The sequence below is a fragment of the Acinonyx jubatus genome, chromosome B4 (assembly GCF_027475565.1).
Source record: "Acinonyx jubatus isolate Ajub_Pintada_27869175 chromosome B4, VMU_Ajub_asm_v1.0, whole genome shotgun sequence".
NCBI classification, from domain to species: domain Eukaryota; kingdom Metazoa; phylum Chordata; class Mammalia; order Carnivora; family Felidae; genus Acinonyx; species Acinonyx jubatus.
Window position 1 is genome coordinate 55,803,127 of NC_069387.1, and position 17,784 is coordinate 55,820,910.

General features: G+C 34.9%; 1 protein-coding gene across 47 annotated transcripts in view; it reads right to left on the reverse strand.

Annotated features, from left to right (window-relative positions):
• SOX5 (SRY-box transcription factor 5) overlaps positions 1–17,784 on the reverse strand; it is a 1,008,244-nt gene that overhangs the window by 69,784 nt on the left and 920,676 nt on the right. For 45 of the 47 annotated variants that reach the window (XM_053225987.1, XM_027035741.2, XM_053225993.1 and 42 more), the window contains one exon: positions 4,199–4,345. The exons of the other annotated variants lie outside the window; for them this stretch is intronic. In XM_053225987.1, the coding sequence (XP_053081962.1) occupies positions 4,199–4,345 (147 nt within the window). The remainder of the gene's footprint in view (positions 1–4,198; positions 4,346–17,784) is intronic. 47 annotated transcript variants of the gene reach the window in all.

The following is a 17,784-nucleotide window of genomic DNA, read 5'->3' on the forward strand; positions in this document are numbered from 1 at the left end:
ATGCTAAACTATACACAAATCAATTTAAACATTTGTTAAGGAATTTAAACAGTCAGAGCAGCAATTCTGTCTATGAGATTTAAGGACCAATATGGCTAAACAATAACTTAACTAAATAATTTTCCTTAATATGAAAAGTGGAAGTGTTTGTAAAATTCCCTTGAAATGGGATCTCTTGTACACAAAAGTTCATGATTTCATACTTTCATTCAGTTATTTACCAATATTTAGCAATAAGCTAGCTGTGAAGACACAGCAAGGACACAAGAATATCTCTGAAGAGCTAAATATATTTCTTTTTGTTGGTTAATGAAAAGAATGGTCCTGGAGTAGAATCCAGAGCGGTGGGGACCAATTTTTAAAGAGACAAGTGTACATGTATTAAAAAGGATTTTATGTAACACATGAGAAATTTAAAAAAAAAACTGCTGATGACCTTAATTTTCTAACCATTGGCAAAATAGTTTTCTTGGCTTTTGCCTAATAATATCAAGGCATTAAAAAAAAAGAAAGAAAAATTAACCAATGACAATATGTCAGGTATTAATGAAAACAGTTCATAAGCAGTAAGTTCAAGGACATATAACTCAACAAGCAACACTACCCATATTCTCCAATGCAGATTTTGAAGAGACCAGATTTCTTTTTGTGTTTTCATATTTACAGAACGCGATTCCTGTTTGCAGTTTTTTTAGAGGTTCATTGTGAACCCTCTAAAGGTTTCTTTATCATTTAATATTATAAATAATTATGTTCCTAGGCAGCAGCTCAAAGCTCAGTACAGCACTCGTACAACACCACAGGCAGGTCAGGTGACCTTTCTCCAATTCTCCTCTCTCTGGTGCTGAGGACAGACAAAGTGATATGTCTGTCATACGCCATTACCATTAGAACAGAATCTTGTTCTTTTATTACAACTGAACTCCGCCAGATTTCTCAGCAGGAATGCTAAGTGAAATCAATGTCTTGGATTTCCAGGCTGAGCTTGGAGGTCACAGCCACTCTATCATTTCTCAGCATTATCCTTTCTCGTGCGCACACACACTCCCCAAGCCTCCAACTGGCACACAGCAGATTGAAAACAGCATGCATCAGAGGACTCATGCTGTACAATTTTACAGTCTTTTGGAGCCCCCTCCTTTTGATTCCCCCCTTCCATTTTTTGCAAATTGCAAATAAGTTTTGTTTGTGTCCTTCTCTAGAGTTGTGAGTCAAAGGCAAAGGCACACCTAGGAAGAAGGGCAGGCAATAAAACCCAGAGAACATGGTTGATTTTTGACAGCTGCCAATAAGATCATTTTCCTTACATCATCACTTGGATGTGGCTGACAATTCCATTGTTCCAAACAATAAATATATCTTCAACATAAACCATCATTTTGGTTTATGTCAGATAGGTTTACAGATACATAAAGCCCATTCATAAAATAATTCCATTGTATAGTAAAATAGACCAATAAAACACACAGAAAATGCCCAAAGGACACTAAGAACTGATTGTTTAAAAATATAAACAGAACAATAAATGATGGCTATTCTAATAAATAAAATAGCTTTGTGAAGTGAAAATGTTTATAATGCCATGTATAAATGTCAGTTTCATGCTGCAAGAAACTAAATTCATGTATTGAAATGGGTCCTCTTTATTTACTATTGGTTGTATCTTTTTGGCCATGTTCTTCATTAAAATGACAACAGTAATATTTATTGGTCGGACTATTTTTAATGCACTAAACTTTACTGCTGAGCTAAAACACAAGCACATTTAAGACATCTTTTCTGACAATAAGAGTGGTTGTAGACAGCGTGCTAGAGGACGTATTTTTATTAAATCATGTTATTACCTAAAAAGAGGCACTTTACTGGTTGGTTAAACTTTTAATGTCTTTTACACAATTGCAAATGGGAAGAAACACAATATCTACTACTTTCTTAAACTTGACAAAAATTCAAGCAGGCTAGTTTTTAAAAAGTTACACTGAGTTTTAAAGATAAGCCACAAAACATATTTTAGAATTATGTATAATCATAGGTATAGAAACACAATCCACTTTTTCACTTGTACTAAAAAATGGAGGTTTATGAAACTATAGAAAGTGGCAGAGGATTATCACTGAGATGGATAATAAGTCTGCTTTGCAACTGGTATATAGGGTTGTATAGGATTCTATGAGTGTCTAGAACAACAGAACTCGTAAAGTAGTGTTCTAGTCTTGGCAAAACAAACGTTCAATCACTTTTGCATTTGCCATGGTTACCTAAAAAAAGTATCACTGTGACAACTGCTCAGTAAACATTTGAACGGATGGATGAATGAATGAATGAATGAACAGATGCATAAATGGATGAGGCTGATTGACATCAAAAGCTTCCTGATTATTTGAGTAAGTAAATTGGGGAGAAGATAATAATGACAAAAAGTTATTCTAGAGGTAATAAAGAGAGCCCACTAGTTATTTACAAGTGAACTATCTAGTCTAAAATCATAATATGAAATGTCATAATGTAAGCATCATTATGAAACATGGTATGAAATCACATTAATAAATCAAGGGAAAAAAACAGAATAATATCTCACGGAATTATTTGTGTGTGACGGTGACTATGCTGCTACAGCTATTTATTTTACTCAAAATTAGCCCATACATGCAATATATTAAAATTGCTGGTCCATGAAGACCTCAAAATATCACTGCTTTAAAATTAAATTTTAGTTAACGAATGTTATAATTATTATCAAATTTTAAAAAATATACTCTTCTCTGATTATAAAGAAAAGCAGTCCAGATCTTGGGTGCACATTAGGCACAGAACATGCCAAGTTCATTACATGGCTGAAATAGTTCTTAAAGGGTGCACTTGTACATTTCCCAATATCACAGCAGTGTGTACAATAATTTGAACTATATGTTTGCACATATTATGGGTGAATCATGCTCTAGGTTCCTTGTCCAGGTTTAGTTGTGCTTTCAAGTGTATTTACCTCTTAATAATATGGAAAAGGTCCTTAAGAGTTTGGGGAAGATGGAGGCTGGAGTAGACTTTCCCAACTGATCCCTTCTCCTTCTCAATTCACCTTCTGAACTAATACACTAACTGTGAAAGGTATCTGTCAGGATACTAGAATAGGATTAAAAATAAATTCTTAGAGTTTCTTTCTCTTTCAATACTTTTTAATTTTTTTCTCTGTTTATTCTTTTGCTCTTTAGTTATTTCCAATATGGCATTTGGGAAATGGAGAACACAAACAATATTCTAGCTAATTCAGCAAAAGTTGTTATTTTGGGGGTAAATTAACTGGGTCAGTTTTCTACTTAACATTTTCTAATAGAAAATATGTGTTCTTACTTCCCTAAGTAATCTCAGGAAAAAAATACTTTATGGTCACTCTTCTGTCTTCCTTCACAGAAAGTATAATGTATTCACATATCCTCATCTAAGACCTTAAGATCTTACAAACATAAAACATTTCTTTCAGCTTCAAAGTTTTCTGCTTCTCTCTCCTAAGACAAAGAACAACTTATTTGAATCCTCTTCCTGTCAATCCTTTTTCCATGTTCTCTCAAGAAATGTTTCCTTAGTTCCCAAAAGAAAACTATTTCTAAATAGTCCTACTTCTAACACTATTATTATCTTTATATCTTTCATGAAAATCTTATTGGATGGATGATATATCTAGAATTATATCCATACTGCACCACATTATAGCAGTTATTGATATTTAAATAAAACATTTTCTGTATGCCCTATCTGTACTCCTATTTTAAGGTCTATTTCGGTTGCCCTTTTTTGGGGGGGAAACCCCTCCCAGGATATCTCACTGAAAGCAGGGTGTTTGTCCTAATAACTTCCAATACATTTTATCTGTTACTCTTTATAAGGCTTTGATTCATTTATAAGGCTTCGTTTCATAGAGTATGGGTATCTATTTAATACGACTGTAAGCCACTGGAGTACAGCATATCTAATAAATCTGTGCATCACTCACATTTCCAACTCTGGCTACCAATGCATGTTTGTTGAATAAATGCATGGCTCAATGTATGTATGTTATTGATCCTTATTGATCCTACCAGACTCTTAGCTCCTTGAAGACCCAGTGGTTAACCCGACTGCTGGCACATAATATTCAATAAATGCCATTGAATGAAAAGTAAAGCTGTCAATTGCAAGACAGGTAGCTTCTGCAAAGGGGTACCTTGCTTTTGGGTGGTGGGCTGTTTGTGCTCTTGTCTGTGTGAATGCTGGTAGGAGATACAGCAGCACCGAGGTTGCTTTGGGGAATGCCTGGGAGCTTTCCTCCTGGAGATACCTGCATTGCAGCTAGCTGGGCAGCATATAACTGCTACAGAAGAAACAGGGGAGAGAAAGAAAAAGAGAGAGAGAGAGAGAAAAAAAAAAAGTGACTATCAGTGATAAAATAAATGCACCTCTCAGAAAGTACCTGTATTCAGATGTGGTAGTTTTCCTGTGAGGATTCTTGTTTACCGCCCTGGAACATTTAAAGAAAGAAATTGTCATCTCAACGTTCATAACTTACTTCTCTGGGGAGAAATGACAGATACTACATAGAAAGGATTTCAGCTTTAGGATGTCCAGGGACTCCAAACAAATAACAGTCATTCATATTTACTTTTTCTCAATGGTAGGGAAGACAAGTATATCATAACATTTGGTCAAGACCTCTTTTTGCTCTATTTTAAAATGTACACAGTGTGTTACAAAAGAATGCAGCTTCATATACAAAGTAATTTTCTTACGATTCATATTGGTTCTGTTTTGTTTTGTTTTGTTTTGTTTTACTTGTTGAAATGGGGACCTGTAACAATTCTTTTTCTAATCATTAATTGTATAGAAATACAAAAAAAGCCATTGAGAGGGAATGGAAGGAGAGTATTTCAAGAACACTATCCGGTCAGTCTACCTACATTGATAAAATTAACTGGATGCTTGCCAGAAATCCACTTTATGTCATGATATATAAACACAGACAAACCTGAAATTATCTTGAGGATTAGGGTTTTAAGGAATACTGTCTGAAACATGCCCTCTTCCACTAAGCCACTGCATAGTCATTCTGATTAAATAACCAGTAAAATATTATTCAACAAATCAAATTAATAATAAGAAAATTTCACTTTGATAATAATTGCCATATGATATAGTATCTTAAAACAAGGAGGCTGTTTTAGATTCAAATAGTCACATCAAATGTCTGGATTAATTCTCTTTTCACCTCCACTTAGCAGTGTGTGAAAATTTTAAGATCTGGATAGAAAAGATGTGCGTGTGTGTACAGCGTGTGTGTGTGTGTGCAAGTTAGAACTTCTGTAATAAAAAGACTGGTACTAAAGAAAGAAGCTCTCAAGGGAAAGTACTGTGACATAGTTTATCTTGATTTTTCTCCACAAGAGAAAATTCAAGGAATAAAACTGCTCAGCATAAGCCAGAGACCTTGATAAGCTGGGGAGGGGGGGTCCTCTCTAGAAACAAAACTTTGAAACCTGAGGACAGGCATATATTTACATGAAAACACACATACATTGTTCACAGTTTCCAGATACTATGGTCTAAATGAAACAGAGCATTAAAACTGTTGATAAAATTATGTTTTTATTATGCCAACTAATGCAAGATACATTCCAGATACAGAAACACCAGAGGAATAAATTTATACTATCAATAATGATTGTCCCTTCTTCCCAAGTGTGTGTGTGTGTGTGTGTGTGTGTGTGTGTGTATGTGCGTGTTTGTGTACACGCACATTGGAATAATTATATTATTCTTTATTTCAGTCAGTGAGAAAGAAAAGACTTAATTAGTAAGTCTTAGACTGCATAAAGACTAAAAGGATATGACATCAAATACAATGACTGGGAGTTTATCATTTTTTTAAAATATCAGAATTTATCCACTTTCCACACTTGTGTTAAAAACCTTTGCATTATATCCTATAATTCAAAAAAGTAGTTTTTTCTCTCCTCACCCTAAACGGTTCATGAAGTTATTAAGAAAACAACCAATATCCCAAGATACCACTATGCAAATTTAAATTTTGTCCAGTAAAATACATGTATCAAATTACATATACTGAATTAAAAAAATATTTAAAAAATTATCTGGATTGCTATATATTATAAATTTAATACTGTGTTATATATTATATCCTTGTCTTTAAAAATTATTCCAGTGGGTATTATGCCGAGAGGCTAACAATGCATGTTACTGGTTTGTACACACTAAATATAAAATTGTTTCATAACTACTAGAGATTGACATGGGACATTTTAACATCTGTCCATAAACAAGTGTGAACAAAATAATTATTCAAGATTTTAATTTCATTATTAAAGAATTATTTCATAATTTGAAAAAATATTGACTATTTGAGTTATTTAGATAATTAAATAGATGAACCAGTCACTATAAAAGGTGACTCAACGTTCAAATATTAATCTCTATAGACAAACTCACAACTTGCAAAGAAGTATAAGAGCTACCATTGAAAATACAAGTATAAATATACTCTGAAACACTTTATTGAATGTAAAGGTTGGAGGTGACATACATTTGGAATAAAGAATATCATAGACATTCTTTCATCATTCAAATAAATGTATTTATTTTATCTTTTTAAATATGAAATTAAGGTTTATCTTAATTAAACTGCCCTAGGAAATGCTTTTGAGTGGAAAAAGTAAAAACCCTAAATTTTTAAAATAGGTGGACCCATTTAAATATTTTTATAATAACGGTATGGTATCATCTACCTTACTGGTACTTGCATATAATAAAGAGATTTAAAGTAATTTATAATGAAAATAAAATGTTAGGAGTTACTAGTCAATCAGAGTATGGTTAACATTAGGTAGCTGTTCATTTCTTTCAATCTCGCATATCCCCTTCCTCCTATTTGGCTTTTTCCTACTTCACCAAGGTTTGGAAGTAGGAATTATCTATTTCCAATACTTTTTATTTTGTGTGAAATATACGTGCTTCTTACATCTTATAGAAGCATGAAAAAGGCCTCAAGTCTTAGGGGATCTAACACACTTCAAGTCTGCACAGATAAAATAAACCAGGAATTTTAATACTTCTGGGTCCTAATTTGGACCTAATTCACAAGTTAAAAGGAAATTTCAGTAGTTTTAAAGAAGCTGACAGTGTTCCTCATAGTTGGCTACTATGTAAGGGTGGGCAACTGGCAAAAAAGAAAAAAAAAAGTGCTGCTGTGACTTATTTTAATTCTATCTTTTAAAAAATTTAAGTTCACCTGTCCATGCATTAAAATGTATGTGCTGGCTAATTTTGAAACAAGGGAATTAAGACACGATATTATTTTATTTCACTTCTTACATGTTCTTGAAGCAAAACCAAGAATAATACAGAACCACTGGTTGATCTTGTTGACAGGGAAGGGTTACAGAATCTAGTGGTAACCAGAAGGCCATCTGAAGTAGTGAGCATCCTGTGAACTACAGAGCCCACTCCCTTATTGTAGATGCCTCAATACTTGTGTATCTAGATGTTTTTTTTAAGTTTATTTATTTTGATGGAGAAAGAGAGCATGAACAGGGGAAGGGCAGAGAGGGAGAAGGAAGGGGGAGAGAGAGAGAGAGCAAGAGAGACAGAGAGAGAGAGAATTCCAAGCAGGCTCCGCAATGTCGGTGCAGAGCCCGAAGTAAGGCTTGAACTTACAAACTGTGAGATTATGACCTGAACTGAAACCAAGAGTCAGACGCTTAACCAACTGAGCCATTCAGGCACCGCTATCTGTATATTAACTATATAAATTTTTTAAACAAAAACTTGGCTAACATTTTTCTTTAAAAGACTGCAGATAAAACCAGAGTTATATACAAGATGTATTATGATAAATATACTTTTATGAAAAGCAGTTAAGTTGTTCTAAACATCAGAAAGAAATTGAGAGATCCTAAACATAAAAAGCTAAAGCTTAAAGAGAACACTCATTTCATGAAGTTGACCAGACTAACAGAATAACTGTTTTGCCTTGCAGAATAACTTTACTGTTATCTTGAAACTCTTGTTTTAAGCTCTAAAATTCTCCAACTCCACAGATCATTAGGTTTTCCACTCTTTATATTACTTAAAATATATTGTTCCTATTTCCTTTCCCTTCCTTCATCCCTATACCTAATTCAATGATTTTTTAAGAAGAAATTCATATAAAATAAAAATCATATAAAATAAAAAATCACATAATCAGTGGAATCTATCCATTGATTACTTAGTGTCTTTTTGGTGCTCATGTGTCCATAAGTGTACACACACACACACAAGTAACTTGCTTTTATTTCAACTTGCTCCATAAACACACATTCTTTGTTTCTTTAGCTCTTTCAAGGACGCATGGTTTTCTACTTCTAGTGTACTTCTACTGGAACAGTTAAAAGTAGGATAAACCTCACTAATAGCAGTTCTGAACTAGTGACGTTGGGCAACTAAACCCAGCCACAGTTCCTTCATCTGCAAATTCAGGATAAATAAAACTGAGCTTATCGGGTTGATGTGAGAGATAAATCACATAGTGAGTATCAAATACTCAGAAAAACACATGGCAAAGAATCCTTAACCAGTAAGTAACAGTTCTAATTATTAAGCAATTAATTATACCAAGAAAGAAACTAACAAGGTAACATATATGTGTTGACTTCCTACTATATACTCTGGACTGTGCCAAGTACAGTGGAGGATACAAAGCATGCTTATGCATAGTTTCTTCCCTAAATCAAGATTGGTAAACATAAAACAATGAGCATGTTAGTGTACTATAACTGTATGCCACTTTTAAAGTTGTGAAGGCAAAGGAAATGAGTCAGTATGATCTCATGTGTTTTCATAGAAAAGATATAGCTAAGCTAGGAATAAAAAAGGAGGTGGCATTCTAGGAAGGGAGAACAGTTTAAAGGCACAGGAGCAGGAATGAGGTAGTTGAGCCAAGGGAATACAGAAGATGGTGTGGAACAGTGAATGGCAGAAAAGATAGTGACTGAGTGCACACCCTGTGAAGAGTAAACCAGTGCTGGGTTTGTAGGCTAGTTCACCTTATAGAAGATCTTGAAACAAAGACAAAGTTTAAATTTAGTATGTAGGCAAGAGAAAGCCACTGGATTTTTGAAAGCAATATATGTGATGTTTTAAACTAGAATAAAGATAAGACAAGGTAGAAGTTATGCGGTTATTAAAATTTAGGAGCGATAATTTTTTTTAAAGTTTATTTATTTTGAGAGAGAGAGAGAGATAGAGCGTGCATGCACATGAGCAAGCAGGGGAGGGGCAGAGACAAAGGAAGAGGGAGAATCAGAAGCAGGCTCCATGCAGAGCCTGACATGGGGCCTGAACTTGCAAACCCTGAGATGATGACCTGAGCCGAAACCAAGAGTCAGATGCTTAACAGACCGAGCCACCTTGGTGCCCCAGTAATAATTTTAATGATAACTTGAGTTGAAGTAAAAGTTGTGGAAGTGAAGATGAAAAAAATAAAACCAAGTTCATAGCATAGTGGACACATAAATGACTACAAATTAACTGGGGAAAAGAAAAGAAAAATGAAAGAGAAGAACAGAATGTATAGTATAATTTATATAGTCTTTACTTCATAGATAGAATATGTAAGTATTCACCTATCACATATTCTCATTTGTGTATACAATCATTATACTATCTTGTAAGACAGCCAAAACACATGAATTTTCTTCTTTAGTTTTTGAAAAAAACAAAAAAGAACTAAGTCATACAGATTTCCCTATAATTCATATCCTGATATTGAAAATGCTAGAGCCATTCCATCATGGGCTTTCCCTAAGGTATAGCTCATTAAATATTTTTTTTTAATATTAAGGGTATGATGTACTGTATCTATAACAACATGACCTTGAATTATATTTATCTTAGTTAAACTCAACCAGTATTATTTTTTCCTGTAATGTACTACATGTACCAAAACACTACTAGGCAGTGGGCTGATAGTTCATTAGTAGGCATTCTTCCTGTTGAACTACAGTGTGGGGTCAAAACAAAAATCTGATGGGATGATGACAAACAGATATTTTAACCTGTGCGAATGAATTGTTGCTAATTTCAGGGAAAACAGTACAGTTGTGTTTGGACAACTCCGCCTTTAAACGACCAGTAGATACAATTGTATTTTCTTGCAAAGGTAGCTATTTCTACACAGCTATCCTAAACTAGAGGTTGGTACTCAGTGAAAGGGGTGGAGAAATTCCACAAAACAGATTATTTAAATTCTAAGGTAGACTATTTGATTGCTTCCTTGAGATCATAAAATTTTGCCACTTTTTCTTAATAGATTATTTCCCCCAAATTGTTAAAATTACAACTTCACCTATTGTTGCTACTAACTACCATCTGGAGTATTTGGATTGAAAGTATTATGCACTGACAAAAATATCTATCACTGGTTGGTCCCTCAAACCATTTACTGACTAGTAAACTCCTTGAAGGCAAGGATTTTGTGTCTATTATTTAATGCTTTCTCAGGAAGTCTTAAAGGCAAGGAAAATTAGAAATGAATAAAGGCATAAATGAACTGCATAAAATAAGACGATTAATTTTCAACAAACATAAACCTCTGGTACATATTTAATATACATTTAATAATGGCAGTAACTTTTTGTGAAAGACCTTTTAAAAACCTAGAAGGAAAGACAATGTTTTTACTACTTGAGGAATTAGAGAAAAGACGTAACAGTGATGTTGATAAAACTTCCCATTCATCCATTTATTTCATTTACTTACAGGGACAAAGAAACAGTGCATTTCAAAACCTTATCAGCATAGGAACAAAATATAGTATAACATACTTGTTGTAGTCATAATTATAACAGTAAATGAATAAGTCAATGTGGAATTATGAACCAAAAAATTGATAAAGATTATAAGAAAAAAGTTAATACCTTAAAAAAAAAATAGAACCAAGCATTTAAGCATATAGATACTCTTAACCGTTTTGGAAAAGACAAATAGGAAATGCCTTCTTTCTGATAAAGGGATATACACTATTTACTCACTGAATCCTAAATATTTATTATTCAGAGAATAAACAGGTATTTAGCAGGGTCTATGGTTGTTACATAGAAAATGTTCTTTGGGATCCTTTCCTCTTGGTTAGTTCAAGAGATCCTTTGATCTTCGTTAGATTCTTTTCTCTTGGTTAATTTTCTTTCTATTTTTTTCTTCATTTTTTATTTGAGAGAGAAAAAGCACACGTGCCAGCCAGGAAGAGGGGCAGAGGGAGACAGAGAGAATCTTAAGCAGGCTCCATGCTCAGCACAGAGCCCAACATGGGGCTCAATTCCATGTCCCTGGGATCATGACCTGAGCCAAAAGCAAGAGTCAGTCACTGAACAAACTGAGCCATCCAGGCACCCCTCAAAGTTTAAATTTCATTTGAAATGGGATCTATTTTCATACCTCCCTTTTGTGTGCCCAAACGATCTAAATAAAGGTATAGGAGACAGGGAGGACACCACATACTGGCAATTACTCAGGAGTCAGTAGCAAATGATGGTGAATGGTTTCATCCAATTACCTTACCTTCCTTTACTACAGGCATGGATTAGGACATGGGGACACTCTTTGGGAAAATAGTGCAAAATAAGTCACATTCACCATTCTCTCTCCACCTTTACCTTCCCTTTATCTGACTCCCTACATCTCTCCTCCCCATATCACAAACTTCATCATATTAGGTAGGAGAGCTGGGTACAAAAAGCATTTAATGAAAAAAAAAATAAAATTATGACTGAAAATGTTGTCTTTTCTAAATGCTATGTAGTAAAACATATTGATTTTTTCAGTAAATTTGTAAACATTTACATTGCCATTATCTGAATGAGGAGTGCTAACAGACGGCACAACGATTTCATATAATTTTTGCTAAATTAATTGTTTAAAATTATTTCTATAAATAGAATCATTTTCTCCAAATGAAATATCATACAAACACCAAAAAATAAAAGAGAGAAAAAAGAGGTATACTATACAAATGAGTTTAACATATTTTTAATATTTAATCAAATGAGACCAATAAGGTTGTTTTAATTTACCCTGAGAACATAAATAGGCATTGGGATGAAAGTTGAAGTCCTTTAATCAGCCTTGAGGGTCAAGAAAGCCCTCACTCAGAAATAAGTAGTAGTCACTTCTAAACTCTCACATACACAAACATGTATAAACCTAAGTTTTTAAAAAGAACATCACAGAACTAAAAACCCCCTGATTAATAGTCCCTTGAAGTTCAAATATATGTACAGAAATGGCAGAACATTTTGATCTTAAGTGCAGGGACTGAAATCTGGCAACAAAAATTAACATACATACAATGTGTTAACTACTTGGATTAGAGATTTTCAAATGTATGTGTTGTCATTTACTATGATTTAAAAAAATAGGTAAATGTGTACTTCTAAAGTTTAAATCAAACTTAAAAGATGTGCGTTAGATCTAACGTGTAAGAAAAGCATTTGTTTGTTTTTTAAGGGAAGAAACAAGGAGTAACATTTGTGAGGAAAAATTCAGAAAGCAATTTCAAGGCTCCATAAGTGTTATCTTTATAGCTTAATTTCAGCTTCTTAATGTAACTTAAATGTGGAGTTTAAAGAGAAACTAATGTACTGGAGAAAATATTTCAAAACATATCAGCATGTTTCAATGTGAATAAATTTGCATTGCACATTATTTTTCATAATGTTTCTTCACAGAAAATTATCAAAGCAACTTGAGTTTAAACATGGGACTTCTTTCCCTAACATTGTCAGCTCTTCTTTCTGATGTTATCCAAGTATATTGCAAGAAAAATAGGATAGGTCTTAAATTTGCTGGATCCCAGGGCAAAAGTGCAAAGAGAAACTCACATGGCAAATTTATAAAAACTTACGATTTACAAATTAATCTAATGAAGTATTTAATAAAATGTTTCATTCTCCCATCCTGACAAACGTACCTTCAAAATACCAGAATGCAAATGAAAACCACAAGGATGGCTGTTATAAAAATACTAGAAAATAACAAATGTTGGCAAGAATGTGTAAGAATCAGGACCTTGCTGGTTGCTGGTGGGAATGTAAAATGGCGTAGTCACTATGGAAAACAGTATGGTAGTTCCTCTAAAAACTATATAGGATTAGCATATGATCCAGCAAACCCACTTCTGGGTATATACCCAAAATAATTGAAATCCGTATAATAGATATTTGTACACCTGTGTTCAGAGCAGCAGTGGTCACAATGGACAAAAGGTTGAAGAAACCCAAGTGCCCATCAATGGAGGGAGGGATAAACAAAGTGTGTAATAAACATACAGTGGAATATTATTCAGCCTTAAAAACAAAGGGAATTCTGGGGCACCCGGGTGGCTCAGTCGGTTGAGCATCCTACTTGTACTCAGGTCATGATCTCATGGTTTGTGAGCTCAAGCCCTGCGTCAGGCTCACTGCTCTCAGAGCATAGCCTGCTTCAGATCCTCTGTCTCCCTCTCTCTCTCTCTGTCCTCCTACCTACCTCTCATGTGCTCCATCTCTCTCTCAAAAATAAACATTAAAAAAACACAAAGAAAATTCTGACACATACTATAACATGGATGGTCCATGAGGACATTATGTTGTGCTAAATGAAATAAGCCAGTCATAAAAGACCAAATATTTATGATTCCACTAATACAAGGTGAGGTGTCTAGAGTATTCAATTTCATAGAGACAGAAAGGATGGTGGTTGCTAGAGACTGGAGTGAGGCAGGGAAATGGACTTAATTGTTTAATGGGTACAGAATTTCATTTTGGGAAGATGAAAGTTCAGGAGATGGATGGTGGTGATGGGTGCACCACAAGTAAATGTGCTTAATGCCACAGACTGTACATTTTAAAGATGTCTAAACTGGTAAATTTTATGTTATGCATATTCTCTCCCCAACCTCCACACAAATGATATAGAGGGCAAGTTTTAATTTAGATTCTTGATCTCCTTAGTGCTCCATGTTTGGGCCCACAGCCTGCACTCCTTCTTTTCCTATCCCCAGCGCCATTCAAGAGAAGATGCTTGGCTTTGGTCCTAGATGGCCTAAATTTCTCGTCTGTGACTGACTTGCAAATGGCTTCTAAAGTGGGGTCCAGAAGGTGACATGGCTACAAGCCCTGCTAGACATGAACCTTTAAGGAAGTCCAAGATAAAGGCAGAAAGATATTCTAGGCAGAGTAAACACAACATGCAAAGTTACGGTGTCAGCCTTTAAATCAACTGAAAAATATATCTATAAGCATTTAAGAATTTTCTGTATACCGCACAGGACACTTCTTAAAACAGAGGCTCTCCCCTTCCCTTTTTAAAATAAAAGAACATGTTCATTCTACTTCTCCTAGGCAGGATGTGAGGTTATTCGATTTTATAGTCACTACTGGAGCAGTGCTAGAAGAGACTAAACAAAAAGAGATCTGGTTTCTTTCACTCAGCGTAATGTTTTTGAAGTTCTTCCATGTTGCAGCATGTATTAGCAGTCTGCTCCATTGTATTGCTGAATGGTATTCCTTTGTATGGATAGATCATATTTGTGTGTGCATTTATCCAGCTGATGGACATTTGGGTTGTTTCCAATTTTAGGCTATTATGAATAATCCTGCTATTGAACATTCCTGTACAAAGTCTTTGTGTGTTTTCGTTTCTCTTGACTACCCAATTCCTAGGATTGGACTTGCTGAGTCATAGGGTAAGTTCAAGTTACTTTTTTAAGAAACTGCCAAACTTTTCCAAAGTAGCTAAACCGTTTTACATTTCCACTAGCAGTGTTATGAAGGTCCCAGTTTCTCTGTATCATCAACACTTGGTATTGTCTATCTTTTTGATTATAACTATTCTAGTAGGAGAGAACTGGTATCCACTATACCAGCGTTTCCTCAGTGACTAAGGATGTTGAGTACCTTCTCGTGTGCTTCTTAGCCATTTCTATGTCTTCTGTGGTAAAAATGTCTACTCAATCTTCTGCCCTTTTTTAAAAAAATGAGTTTTTTATTAGTTGTAAGAGTTCTTAATATTCAAATTTGATTGTAAAGAATAAAACCTACCGGAGAAACTGTGTGAGGGTCCAGTTTAATAGCAGTGTATAGCTATTAGAAAAAGGTTCATAATGGTAAGTAATATAATGACAAGAGTAATACATTTAAACATACTTTCCTCTCATGTAAATTTTTGTATACTTATACAATGATAATTTTTTTATTCTTTAATTTTCAAAAAAATCCTATGAGAGAAGTACAGTGATGATTGTGAAGGGCTATTCACTCTTTGTCCCCATCAAGGAACATTAGCATGGTAAAGCGAGCTCTGAAAGTTGATGACTTTTAGAAACCACTAAGGCGACTTCTGGAAAAAAAATGAAGACTAGACACTTAGGGCTAGCTCTCAAGACTGAGAATCTTTTCTTGGTCAAGTCTGTGAGGATTAAATTCCTGGGGTAGAGAGTAAATGGTTAAAGTTCTCTCCTAACTTCCTTGGTGGTTAAACCCTAGAAGCTGGGTGGGGGGTAGGGGTATGAAACATTCCTCCTGTTGCTTCACCCTCACTACCACAGTCCAGGGAGGAAAGTGACTGGGGGGGTGCCCGTGTGGACATGGCAAGGGTTTTCACTTCATCTCCAGTCTAGAGTTCCAACTGGGGAGTTTTTCCCAAGGGAGAGAAGGGAGTGACAATCAGGGTATACCAGGAACTAGGGTCACTTGGAAAAGCTAGTTGAAGTAAGTATACACAGTGTGAGAGATCCATGATCTGCTGTATTTGGACACAATTCCTAAGGAAACTTGAGGGCAAGAAAGACGCATCAAACAGAAAGAATAAGTAAACCTAGACTTATTATAGATTTGCCCAAATGGAGGATAACTAATAGCTAGTATATCAAGGGTGCAGAATTAAAAAAAAAATGAAGAAGTTGAAGGTATTGGAACATAAGAGCTTCAATATCAGGTTACACAAGGAAATGAGTTAGGTGGACAAAGTCTGGATGACCAGCTGACATCTAGAGGTGAGTTCAAGATGGCAGGGGGGCAAGACACAAGGGAAAAATAAATGTTATCCACTTCAGAGAAGGAATTTTCTGCCTTCAGAGAAAACAGGTGAGCTGTGTGGAAAGCATGTCTGAGGAAACAAGGGGCTGGCTGGTAGGGGCTCCAAGGCAGAGACTCCTGCAATCATGACCCACACCTCCTTAAAAGTATCACTCCTGGATGATATGCCTTAGAAAAGCTGGCATACAAAAGTAAAATATTATGTCTGGCTAGAGTGCAGTTATACCATTAAAAAGCTATCATGAATACATGTACAGATGCTATAACGTTATATATGTAAAGCTGCTATCACCAAATGTTAATAATACATAGACAATCTTTATTACTTTATATTAAATTCAGTCCCACTCAGTGTGATACTTGGACAGAATACGGAGCTATCAATGAGGAGTGGAGTGTTGATAGGGTGTGAAGATGGCATCTTGATAAAAATTAAAGAACACATTTGAACTTACTTAAATTGTAAGACCTTTTTCACAGGTATGATGCTCTCAAGCTGTTTCTGTCACACTGCAGATACTGAAGCGTATAAATAAGAGATGCTTCAAATGTACTGGATTTTAAAAAGCTTTCTTCATTTTGTTAGACACCAATAAATCTTGAACAGTTAGAAAAAACATTTTGACTTTTACAATTGAAGCCGTTCCTTAAAGATCCAGATATATTTGCAAGAGTCATGCAAGAAAACACCAACGGATAGTTTATCTATCTCTCTCACTCCCTCCTCGATTTTTCTACTCCACAAGCCATCTTCATGTACTGCACAGTAATCCATTACAATATGTTCCAACATCTGCCTCCCCATATGATGTATGACCTATTCGATTGACCCTTTTTATGCCGCTCCAGACTTTCTGCTCATGACTGTGGGAGGAGGAACGCTTTGCATCTATTCCTGAGGTCACTAACCAGTAAATACATCTCCATTTGGCAAGGTAAAGGGGACACTGGCTGGAAAGGTCTGCAAATCTTTTATATATCAGTGACGATCCTCATAGCTTTAATTAGTTTAATTTATAGGGGGAAAAAGGTACTGCTGAAAATCCTTTGAAAGTAACAATAAGAGGAGAAATGCTTATTTATCAAGGGGAAAAACTCTGTTGTTATCACATATTTTTATTTACTATAAGAAAGCTGGGTATTATCAGAAAGACCTTTAAAGCAAATGCTTACCTTTGACTAAGTTCATAATTGTGAAATAATTGCTCATTTTATCCCAATACATTGGGGGTGGCATGTTATAATAATCAAAACATTAAAAATAGTGAGCATTTTTATTCAGTAAAAAAGAGAAATTGTGTGTTAAGTCATATTAAATCAGACTATATATTATTTTGTATATTGTAAAAAAACCTACTTCCAGATTGCATACTTGCTGGAAGCTTGAAAATACTTGGCACATATGGGGAGAGGCAGTGCAAGAGCCATGATTTTCTCAGTGACTACGAAGTGCCACTCACTTTGCTAGAAGTCTGCATGCTATTTCAGGGATCACCATAACACGTCTGTGTGTGCAGTGGGGGTGGTTCAAAAACTTGACAAAGATAAAACAACTAGTAGTTTCAGAAGTCTGGGTATCCCCTAAAGTTTTCCTTTCTACTACATGTCATACAAATTTACCATATGGGGATAACAATGCTACTATTAAAAATGCTTTCCAGGTGTCTGGGTGGCTCAGTTGGTTAAGTGT